This window comes from Panthera onca, chromosome E2 (assembly GCF_046562875.1).
Source record: "Panthera onca isolate mPanOnc1 chromosome E2, mPanOnc1 haplotype 2, whole genome shotgun sequence".
Lineage (NCBI taxonomy): Eukaryota > Metazoa > Chordata > Mammalia > Carnivora > Felidae > Panthera > Panthera onca.
In genome coordinates, this window is record NC_138353.1 from 17,673,512 (window position 1) to 17,685,626 (window position 12,115).

The 12,115-nt window shown below is 50.4% G+C and overlaps 1 protein-coding gene across 2 annotated transcripts; it reads left to right on the forward strand.

Annotated features, from left to right (window-relative positions):
* The first annotated feature begins 1,262 nt into the window (after positions 1 to 1,262).
* On the forward strand, positions 1,263 to 11,765 carry PRODH2 (proline dehydrogenase 2). Of its 2 annotated transcripts, none has more exons than XM_060652158.3 (10): positions 1,263 to 1,512; positions 1,589 to 1,785; positions 1,866 to 2,004; positions 2,087 to 2,173; positions 5,936 to 6,016; positions 6,094 to 6,249; positions 6,326 to 6,492; positions 9,780 to 9,890; positions 10,289 to 10,374; positions 11,523 to 11,765. In XM_060652158.3, the coding sequence occupies exons 1-10, from the start codon at positions 1,336 to 1,338 to the stop codon at positions 11,705 to 11,707; spliced, it is 1,386 nt and encodes a 461-aa protein (XP_060508141.1). In that variant the 5' UTR covers positions 1,263 to 1,335; the 3' UTR covers positions 11,708 to 11,765. The 2 variants fall into 2 exon arrangements, with proteins under 2 accessions (XP_060508141.1, XP_078294621.1); XM_078438495.2 differs by having other exon boundaries at positions 1,299 to 1,414.
* The last annotated feature ends 350 nt before the right edge of the window (positions 11,766 to 12,115 follow it).

Here is a 12,115-nt window from a genome sequence, read left to right on the forward strand (position 1 = left end):
CACAGCCGGTACTTACTGAGCACATGTTGTGTCCCAGGCTGTGTGTGCACATGAACTCCCTGGATCCTCACAACAGCCCCATGAGACTGATACTCGGATTAATGCTTCATTTTTATCTTATTGTGAAATGTATTGTCTATTCAGGGGTATAAAATGCAAATGTAGGGCATTAAAAAATACTTAATAACGTGAACAACTGAATCATCAGGTTAAGAAAGGACAGCCCCCGTGTGCCCCTGCCCAGTTACAACGCCTCTTCTCTGACTTTTGGGATAATCATTTCATTTACTGTGTTTTCTTTACAGTTTGACCACGCATGTACATATTCCTAACACTGCTGTCACTTCCTTTTCCTTTTTCAGGTGTATTGAACAGAAGAATGCAGCATATCCTGTTTGGTGTCTGGCTTCTTTCACTCACCGCTTTGGGTGTGAGATATTTTATTAATATATATATTTTAAGTTTATTTATTTGGGGGGGGATGGGCAGAGAGAGAGAGAGAGAGTGAGAGAGAGAGAGGCAGAGAATCCCAAGCAGGCTCTACACTGTCAGCGTGGAGCCCGACATGGGGCTCGAGCCCATGAATTGTGAGATCATGACCTGAGCCAAAACCAAGAACGGGACGCTCAACCGACTAAGCCACCCAGGCGCCCCTCTCCGTGTGTGAAATTTAACCATGTGGTTATACGCATCATTAGCCTGTTCTTTTTTATTGCCGTATAGTAGTCCATTGTGTGAACAGGCCACAATGTAGTTATCCATTCTCCAGCTGACAGAAATCTGGATGGTTTGCAGCTGTTACCCACAGTGCAGTTGTAAACGTTCCTTCTTTTTCATGTTTCCCGATGGCGATGTTCTCGAGGTTCTCTTTCTCTACGTTCTCTACGCTATATGCTCAGCATGATACAGCTGGGTTACGGGTTATGAGCATTTGTAAATTTATTCAGTAAGTAACGCTACAATCTTTCCCATTTGAAGATGAAGCACTTGCAACAAGAGAGGTTAAGTAACTTTCCCAAGATCCCAACACCAGACTGCCTTGAACCCAGGGGTCCTGGCTCCGGAGTCGCACTTTCACTTAGCGTGGAGAGTACCTAGGAATTGTGAGCCGCTGTGCTGAGGGTGGTTGGGGGCTATTATTGGGACTGTCCTCTCTTGTCCCGTTATTTTGAACTCTGTCCCCCTCAGTTAATAATTAACTGCCCCCCAAGGAGCCTATGATCCTAAAAGATTTGCCTTTCCCTGGCTACTGCCTGGTTAATCAGTCACTGTCCCTGGCCGGGCAAGGGGCACTTGGGAGACCTCTTTACTTGCTGTCGGAGCAGCTGGGGATTTATGATGCTCCGGACCTGTCGTGCGCTCTGTTCCCAGGCTGGGCCCTCCACTGGAGGCTGGCAGGCCCTAAACTTTGATGGTGGGGCTTTTCACCTCAAGGGCACGGGAGAGCTGACACGGGCTTTGCTGGTGTTGCGGCTGTGTGCCTGGCCCCCTCTGGTCACACATGGCCTGGCGGTGAGCAGTGACCCTGGGGAAGGGCCTGGGGGGTCCCCAGGGCTGGATTCTGAGCCCTTGCTCTGTGTCACTCCAGCTCCAGGCCTGGTCTCAGCGGCTCCTGGGCTCCCGGCTCTCGGGCGCACTTCTCCGAGCGTCTGTCTACGGGCAGTTTGTAGCTGGTGAGACAGCAGAGGAGGTGAGGGGCTGCGTCCGGCAGCTCCAGGCCCTGGGCCTCCGGCCCCTGCTGGCCGTGCCCACTGAGGAGGAGCCTGACTCAGCTGTCAAGACTGGGTGAGTAGGGGCCAGGCCCTGGGAGGTTGGCAGGAAGGGGGGTGGCGGGCTCCAGAAGCTAATGCCTGCTGGCTGGGCAGTGAGGCCTGGTATGAGGGGAACCTCAGTGCTATGCTTCGGTGTGTGGACCTGTCACGAGGCCTCCTGGAGACCCCTGGCCCGACTGGGAACATCCTTATGCAGCTGAAGGTGACGGCGCTGACCAGCACTCGGCTCTGTGTAAGGGACAGACCGGATGGGGGAGGGGGGTATGGCTGCCTACCAGGTCCTCCTCACCACTCCACCCATTACCCTATTCCAGAAGGAGCTAACCACGTGGATCAGAAGACCAGGGGCTTCCTTGGAGCTGAGTCCTGAGAGGCTGGCAGAAGCCATGGACTCTGGGCAGGTAAAGACCTCAGGCTGGGGGAGAATGGATGGTTGGTGGGGAATGTGGGGGGAGCGGAGTTCTCTGTACTTGGATGTAGCAACCACCTGTAAGCGGAATATTCAAACTGTGTAGCTACTGCTACTCCCCAGGCTTAGAATAATCAGAATAAGTATGCTATAGCCCTGGGGTCTGGTCGGAAGAGATGGAATATGGGTCATCTGGGGGTCTTGGGGAGGGGCCTGGGGGCTGGGAGTTCTCAGAGGAGGGAGTGAGATAGTGGCTCTTTACCAACTAGAAAAAAGTAATCAGTATTTGGTCAATCAATTCAGCTATGCTATGTGCTGAATGGCTGGGAGTTGTGATTAGGCCAGTGGGGTTTTGGTTAATTCATCCATTCCTTTCTTTTTATTTGCATACACTATTTTTACCCTCCCTGCCATTGGCATCTGGCTTCGTGATGAACAGAGGGGCCCTCCTCCTCCCTGGGTCACTTGCTTTCCTTGGCATCCCTAAGAGCATCACACCTGGTTTTCCTTTTTCATCTCTGCTGGCTCATTCTCCATCCTTTTGGGCTCTTCTCTGCCTGTCTCTTAAATATGGAGGTTCCCCAAGGCTAGGTCCTGGCTCCCTCCTCCTTACTCCTTAATCCCTTCAATGGGGCCTTCTTACCCACCCTATAGCCTCAGTTTCCCCAGTCTGTACTAATGAGGTCCACGTTTATCTCCAGCCCTAGCTTTTTCCCTGAGCCCCTGGATATCCTCCAGACCCCTCACACCTAGCAGGTCCTACCCTGGCTTGAGTGTCTCGCCAAGGCTGCTGCCCTTCCTGTCCCCATCTCAGAGACAACCCTACCATCCCATGTCTCAGATTTGAGTCCCTACCCTCCCTGGTCTCCACAGTACAATTCACAACTGTCCTGTTCACTGTCATATCCTCAGCCCCTGGCACCTAGACGAGATATGATAAAATAGATGTTAAATAGATGGATAAATGAAGCAAGTGATTTTTAAGCAATAAATTACTAGCGAAGAACTTACTGATCACTCACAATGCACCACACACTGTCCTAAGTGGCTCATATATGTTTGAAGGAAATGTTTACCCTGCCTGTGAGTGGGTATATAGAGTGATGGTTAAGAACTCAGGGTCTGAAGGTGCCTGAGTGGCCCTGTCAAGTTAAGCATCCAACTCTTGATTTCAGCTCAGGTCATTATTTCATAGTTCGTGAGATTGAGCCCCAAGTCAGGCTCTGTGCTGTTAGCATGGAGCCTGCTTTGGATTCTCTCTCTCCCTTTCTCTCTGCCTCTCCCCAACTTGCTCTCTCTCTTTCTCTCTCAAAATAAATAAATAGACTTAAAAAAAAATAACTCAGGGTTTGAGGAAGCCGTGTGGCTTTGGACAAGCGGTCTCGCCTCTCTGTGCTTCAGTTTCCCTCTCTGTAAAATGGGGGATGATAATAGTCCCTACTTCAAGGAGGTGAAGATTAAGGGAGGTAAATTCTTGGTGAGGTATGTGAAATAGCACCAGGCACCTCGCAGGACCTCGATGAGGGTGGCCATCGCATACAGCGAGTTTTGCCAGTTTACCCCAGAACTCCCCCGAGACTCTGCCCTCAATCCTCCGATTGAGGAAAAGATGGCTGGGCAGGTGCCCCATCTCTTCCCTCCTTCTGGAGAGTTTTCTCCACTAAGATCCGGGGGAGGTTTGCCATGTTCTCCCAGCCCAATTCTGAGGGAGTTCCACTAGCAGACTTAGGCCTACATCTCCATGTGGATTCTGTTGGATATAATAGAACCAAGTCCCACCTGTTCCTCCTTCTTTAACTTCCCAATTTCTTTGAATTCACCTGGACTCCTTGCATCACCAGCGGCTCACATTGACCCTTGGAATCCCCATAACAAGATCGTAAGTTAGGGACAAATATTATTTCCACATCACAGATGTGTTAATTCCCTGAATGTTTATTGATCACCTACCATGTACCAGGTGCTGTGCTCCTCCAGGGGTGGAGGGTGGAGGGGACGATGACCAAGACAAACTCCCTGTCCTTGCTGGTCAGGGAGAGGCAAGAGGCACTCAATAATTAAAACCAAAGCTGATATGGAACATGTGTCAGTAGGCATCATAGGGAATAGTAAGGCTGAGGAAAGAGAAAAGAAAGCCCCAGATCGGGAGCTGCAAATTTGAACCAGGGAAAACCTCTCTGAGAAGGTGACATTGAAACAAAGACCTGGAGGAGAGGTGGGAGCGAGGTAAGTGGACATCTAGGGGAAGAGTGTTTCCCACAGAAGGAACAGCCAGAGCAAAGGCCCTGAGGCAGGAAGGTGCCAGTGTTGCAAGAATAGCAGGGAGGCGAGTGTGCCTGGAGGGCAGTGAGCTCGGAGAGCTGAGGAGAGGAAAGCAGAGGGGCCGGATGGGTGGAGCCTTGTGGGCTGCAGTGAGGCTCTGGCCTTATTTTTTTTTTTTTTTTTTTTTTTATTTTTTATTTTTTTATTTTTTTTTATTTTTTAATATATGAAATTTACTGTCAAATTGGTTTCCATACCACCTGTACCCCAATGTTTATAGCGGCACTCTCAACAATAGCCAAATTATGGAAAGAGCCTAAATGTCCATCAACTGATGAATGGATAAAGAAATTGTGGTTTATATACACAATGGAATACTACGTGGCAATGAGAAAAAATGAAATATGGCCTTTTGTAGCAACGAGGCTCTGGCCTTAGATGAGGATACTGAGGTCCTAAGAGACCTAATACAGACAACACTTAATGGCACTTACTATGACCTAGCTACTGTTCTATGCACTTTCTATGTGTTAATTCCTAGTTACCTCACTCACCAACCTTCAGTCTTCTCCCTGGAAAATGGAGCTTGGAATAACTATCTACTGGGATCGTTGTGAAGGTTATATCAATAAGCTAGTATATGAAGTCACTTATTACAAATTGTTTAAAAAATTTTAATGTTTACTTTTTTATTAAAAAAATGTAATGTTTTAATTTATTTTTGAGAGAGAGACACACAGAGTGAGAGCAGGGGAGGGGCAGAGAGAGACGGAGACACAGAATCCAAAGCAGGCTCCAGGCTCCGAGCTGACAGCACAGAGCCCAATGCGGGGCTCAAACCCATGAATGACAAGATCGTGACCTGAGCTGAAGTCGGATGCTTAACTGACTGAGCCACCCAGGCGCCCCATAATTTTTTTTAGAGAGAGACAGTGCTAGCGGTGGAGGGGCAGAGAGGGGGAGAGAATCTTAAGCAGGCTCTGTGCTCAGCCTACAACCTGACAAGGGGCTCGATCTCACAACTCTGAGATCATGACCTGAGCCAAAATCAAGAGTCGGATACGTAACCCACTGAGCCACGCAGACACCCCGGAAATCACTTATTATTATAATGACAACATATATTGAGCGCTTATCATGCGCTGGGCCCCTCCCATTCTTCTGTCAAGGCACACTCCACACAGCAACTCCATGAGGGTGGTGCCATTATCATCTAATCATTGAAAAAATAGACAACAAATGAGGCCCAGAGAGGTTATACCACTCATCCAAGGCCATACAGTAAGTGGTGGAACCAGGATTCAAACCCAGATCCTGGGTTCTTGACCACTTTATTTCCCTCAATAAATAGTATCTGTGTGATACAGCTACTTTTCATATTTCTAACGATTTCTAAACAGTCTTCCCTTCTCGGTGGTGGGGGAGAGGAGGCATAGGCCCTGGAAGGATCCAGTAACCCGAGCCATTCTCGCCTCCCCTCCTGCTCCCCCAGGACCTTCAGGTCTCCTGCCTCAACGCCGAGCAAAACCGGCATCTCCAGGCCTCTCTGGGCCGCTTGCACCGGGTAGTACAGGTAACATCTTCTGTGGCCTGGCCCCACGACACCTCCTGGGCACCCTGACGCCTGACCACGGCCTCTCTCACCCTCAGCACGCCCGGGCCCAGCACGTGAGGCTCCTGGTGGACGCTGAGTACACCTTCCTGAACCCTGCGCTCTCTCTGCTGGTGGATGCCCTGGCCGTGCGCTGGAACAGCCCCGGCGAAGGCGGGCCCTGGGTGTGGAACACTTACCAGGCCTATCTGCAGGTGTGTGGCACGCTCTGGGGGACGGAGGGTGGGGGTCCCGGTGTCCTGACCCGAAGCTGCCGGGGTCCTCCGCCAGGACACACATGAGCGGCTGAGGCTGGCCGCCGAGGCCGCTGACAGGGCTGGCCTGGCCTTCGGAGTGAAGTTGGTACGAGGGGCATATCTGGACAAGGAGAGAGCGACGGCTCGGCACCAAGGGACAGAAGACCCCACTCAGCCTGACTATGAGGCTACCAATCGGAGGTAGGACTGGGCCAGACAGGCCTCTGAGATAAATGATAACCTCTAACCTCTCATCAGAGCGCACTACATGATGCTGAGCTTCCTGTGTATGTCCATGTGTTACTTCCTCTCCCCGGTTTAGGACATCGTCCCTTCCCACCCTGAACAGCAGCCTCCTCTTCAGGCTCCCTGCATCCTCCTTTGTCCCTCCCCCTCCCCAGTCTATTCCTTACCGGCAACCAGAGGGAGTCTATTAATATTGAAGTCAAATCCTGTCCCTCTTCAGTTCAAAACCCTTCCGTGGCTCCCACTGCACCTCAATAAACCCCAAATCCTTAAAGCAGCCCACAGCTCCCTCATGATCTGAGCTTGTCACCTCTCTGACTTCTCTTCCTCCCACTCTGCTCCTCACTCACTGCACTCCAGCCACACTGGCCTCCTCGATGATCCACAGGGCCTTTGCACTTCCTGTTCCCACTGCCTAGAATGTTCTCCTCCACACAGCTGCATGGCTCAATCCCTCACCTCCTTACGTCTTCACTTATTGGTACCTTCTCAGGGGACCTTCCCTGCCCTCCCTATCAAAAACTAGAACGCCCACACCTACTCTCTTCCTGAATTTATTTTTCTCTTTAGCCCTTACTTACTGGCATCTGAGGTTCTATACACTTTCGTATTCAATTGCACATTGTCTGTCTCCCCCCTCTCTAGAGTGCGGGCTTGGGAGGGCAGGGGTTTCTGTTTTGTTCATTGCTGAACACCCAGTGCTTAGAATCATGCCTTCCACATGGTAGCTTCTGTACAGGTCTGTTCAAAACATAAATAAACAACCACAAGAAGTAGGTACTATTATTATTACCCCCCATTTCAGAGGGAGGAACCCAAGCACGGAGAGATGGAATCACTTACCCAAGGTCACATAGCTCGTAAGTGGCAGGGCCATGTTTTGAACCCAGCAGGCTGGCCCTACAACCTGCATTCTTACTCACCTCAAATCATAGTGTGCTGGGAGCAAAATATGGGTGAGCTCCTTGGGCCCCCATCCCAGGACCCTAGGAAGGAGGAAATTGTTCCTTTACCACATACTTTCTGATCACCTAATTTAGATCAGGACCTGTGCTGGACCCTGGTCCCAGTATCAACCAAGGTGGTCCCCAGGCCCTGTCTGTGTAAAGCTTACAAAGTCTACCTCCATTTCACATTGGATCCAGAAGAGGTTTCTAGAGACGCAGGGACTGACCCAAGTTTACGAGGCAAGTGGTCAAGCCATGGCTGGAACTGAGGCTTGCCTCCAAGGCCCATGAGGGCTCCTACATACGGTTGTGCCCCACAGGCTTAATCACTGGCACCATTATTATTTCTTTTTACTAAGATATAATTCATATACCATAAAATTCACCGCTTTAAAGTATACAATTCAGTGCATTTTAGTATATTCACAAGGTTGTGCAACCGTCGCCGCTAATTCCAGAACATTTCATCACCCCCCAAAAGAAACCCTGCATCCATTAGCAGCAGTCACTCCCCATTCCTCTAATCTTTCTGTCTCTGTGGATTTGCATATTCTGGACATTCCCTATCAATGGAGTCGTAGAACGTATGGCCTTTCGTGCCTGGCCCCTTTCACTTAGCATAATGTTCTCAGGGTTCAACCATGTTGTTGGATGAATCAGTACTTCATTCCCTCATACGTCCAAATAATATTCCACTGTATGGACGTACCACATTTTGTTTGGCCACTCATCAGCTGACAGGCATTTGGATCGCTTCCACCTTGGGCCATTGTGACTAGTGCTGCTATGAACATTCCTGAGCACATTTTTGTGCAAATATACACTTCCAATTCGCTTGACAGCTCAATCCTCTAGGAGTGGAATCACTGGGTTATACAGTAACTCCCTATTTAACTTTGTGAGGAACTGCCAGATGGTTTTCCAAAGCTGCTGCACCTTTTTACATTCGCACATTATACATTCTGAATACATAATAAATTTGTGTGATTAAAAATCACAATGATTCAAAAATGAATACAGACATACCTCACTTCCACCCAAATCCCCATCTCATTTTGGAGATGTTTATCTTCTAAGTTCCTTTATGCATAAATAGGCAAACGCAAAGGTTTTGTGTGTCAGTGTACGAAAGGTATCATGCCTGCACACCGCTCCCTGTTTTTCCACTCAACTGCTTATTTTAAAGGAAGAACAGTCTAATGATAATAAACGCAGGCCCTGAAGCATCAGACAGCCTGGGTTGAAATCCCAGCCCAGCCACTTCTAGCTGTGTGACCTGGGGGCAAGCTTCAGTCTTCCCCTCTGTAAAATGGAAATAACCAGAACGTCTACCTCATGGAGCTGACCTGAGAGTCAGAAGAGTGAATGTATGTGTGTCAGGCAGGACCCCAGAGGAAACGGAATTCCAAGCAAAGGGCTTTAACTACAAAGAAACGTAGTAAAATGCACTCTCTTTATAGAGAATAGGAATATTGAGGAAGCCCGGAACCTACAACAGCATGAGGCTCTTAGGGCCCTTGTGCCGTAGCTGAGGAAGAGGGGCCACCCTAGAGGAGATGTGGCCACCCACAGAGCAGACAGGGTGAGCCAGGGAGGGGGCAGAGGGGTGAACTACCCCAAGCTCTCTCTCCTCCCACCTTCTGATCTCCTGCCCATTACACCATGGGTGACACAGGCCATAAACGTCAGTTTCCTGGGTAGGGGGCAGAGGAGGTCAGAGGACAGATCTGGCAGTCTGTCCAACTCAACTAGCCTAGTACATGAAGTCCTTAGGGTAGCGCTTGGCCTGCAGCAAGCTGGGAAAGCATTTGCCAGTCATCTTACCTTTCCACATCGGTGCCCAAGAGGTTCCTCATCCCTTCTCACGGCTGCCCGGCCCTCCACTCTCCATTGTGTGCCACCATTCGTTTCCACCAGTCTCCACTTACAGACAGTTGGGTTATTGCTACTCGTGTTCTGTAGATAATGCTGCAGTGAATGACCTTAGGTAAATTTCATCTTGTGCACGTGATGTGGCCCTTTGCTGTGAGACTGCCCTTGTGCCAGGGGCTTTGACACCCTCATCTTACTCCATCCTCAGCAGCGCTGTTAGGTGAACTTGAATTGTTACAGGAGAGGAAAAAGGCTCAGAGAAGGGCTAACCCTTGCACCTGGTGCAGGTGCAACGGAGGGACTTTCTGACTCCAGAGTACTTGCCCTTAGGCACCCCACCTCCCAAGGACAGGAGCCCTTAGTCCCTGGGGACTGACCCTTAATCAGCGGGTGCCATAAGCTGAAGAGATCATCTCCCTTCAGCTATAGCCGCTGTCTGGAGCTGATGCTGACCCATGTGTCCCACCGTGGCCCCATGTGCCACCTCATGGTGGCTTCCCACAATGAGGAATCTGTTCGCCAGGCAACCAAGCGGTATGTAGAAGAATGGAAATAGGTACCCACAAGAAGGCCCCCTTCCTTCCTCTCCCTTGCTCACATGCCAGGGTGGGCAGAGGGGTGGGTGGTGGACGTGGAATAGGGGGAGGAACGGTGAGGGGCCAGTAGGTCCACAGGGGTTCTGGGGAGGCTGTTCAGACTGAACAAGACATTGCTCCTTATTTGCTGGGGCATAGAGAGGTCTGAGGGTCCCAGGGAAGGAGGCGGGACTCACTGGAGAGCTTTCCAGGGGCTTGAGAGCAGTGGTTATCTATCACTGGGTTTGGAAGTACTTCAAAATTTTAGTAACTGAAACAGCCATATGACTGCATAATGGCTGCTTTCAGCTCTGAATCCAGCCACTGTCTGACTTGACGATGTGGCCTTGTTTGTAGCATGTGGGAGCTGGGCATTCCTTTGGATGGGCCCGTCTGTTTTGGACAACTTCTTGGGATGTGTGACCACGTCTCCTTGGCATTAGGTATGTGAATGGCCCCTTCTCCCCATACCCGACCACCATGCCCCACCCAGTCCTAGGCCTCATTCCCTCCCAGCCACATCCCTTCTCGCATTCCCAACCGATGCCTGGCCAACCTCCCATCCAGACCTTTCCGGATACATCTGTTGTTCCCATTATCTGAAGGCCCTGCCTGCCTGTCTCTGAGCCTGCTGTCTGTTGGTTTTGTTGGTTCTTGAACATGGTGTCTTATTTCCTGTGTGCTTTGTTATCTTTCCTGTGTTGTTCCCCTGGGTCTGAGACCAGAAGATTTATGTTTTCTTCTGCAGGCAGTAAGGGGTACAAAACCACTTTACCCTAAATTCAGAGCTTGAGGTTTCTTGAGGCATCTCAGTGATGCAACTTTGAGCTACAAATATGTGAGAGGGCTGATCCAAGGCCTCAGTCTCTCAGAGATGGGTTTCTGTTTTCTTCTGTGCTCCACTTATGGTCAAGGCCATCATTCCCTGCGAGTGGGGGAAGGTGGGAGGGTTGACTTCTGGTTAGCTCTTACATGGAGGATGCAGCTTAACTTGGGGGAGTTCCCCATTACAACTCTCACCCTGGCCAGGCTCTGGGCCTCGATCTCTGCACCCCCTCAACTCTGCAAAGTCATAAAATAGCAGCTCACTTTTGCCTTCAGGGTGGAAGGACTTCCTGTGCATCCCTTCCCTCCGGGTGCTCACTTTCTCTTAATTTTGGATTAGTAAGCTCCTTACTCTTTTGGCAGTATTTTTATAACTTTAAGAAGATTTTCTAGGGGCGCCTGGGTGGCGCAGTCGGTTAAGCATCCGACTTCAGCCAGGTCACGATCTCGCGGTCCGTGAGTTCGAGCCCCGCGTCAGGCTCTGGGCTGATGGCTCGGAGCCTGGAGCCTGTTTCCGATTCTGTGTCTCCCTCTCTCTCTGCCCCTCCCCCGTTCATGCTCTGTCTCTCTCTGTCCCAAAAATTAAAAAAAAAAAAAAAAAAAAAAGAAGATTTTCTAAACGTTTACTGCAGGATTTCTAGTTTTCTAAGTGGGAGATTTTATCCAACTCACCTAGTCTGCCATGTTCTCCGAAATGCAAGTCTCTGTTCCAGATGGGGCCTCACCCCAAACAGGTGTTCATACCCTGCCAACACTCTCCCCACAGGGCAGGCCGGCTATGCCGTGTATAAGTCCATCCCTTATGGTTCCCTGGAGGAGGTGATCCCCTACCTGATCCGGAGGGCCCAGGAGAACCGGAGTGTGCTGCATGGTGCCCGCAGGGAACAGAAGCTGCTCAGCCAAGAACTTCGGAGGAGGCTGCTGGGGCGGGGCCTGAGGGTTCCCCATTAGCACCCTCAGGGGTCCTGTGGTTAATAAAGATCCTGAGAGCTATTGCCCAGGCCGCTGTCCTGCACTGAAGCCGCCTCCTTGGGGAAGGACTAATCTCAACCTCAGTCAGCCCATGCTAGGGAGACCTTTAGCTGACCCTGGAGCCCAGCAAGGGCATTGATCAAAGACTTATGATGCCTCTCCCTAACCCCAAGGCAGCCTATCCTGCAGTGGGCCTGGGATCAGTCAAGTCACTGATGTGGGTGCTTTCTTAACTCCAGCGGATGTCCAGATAAAGAGTAGACTTTGAGGTACTGCATCAAGAGGCCGGGAGGGACAGAGGGAAGAGGCAAACCACCCATTCACTTGGTAAGCATTTACTGAGGCTCCTTCTGAGCTACACTCTGAGGTGAACAAGGCTGAGGACAC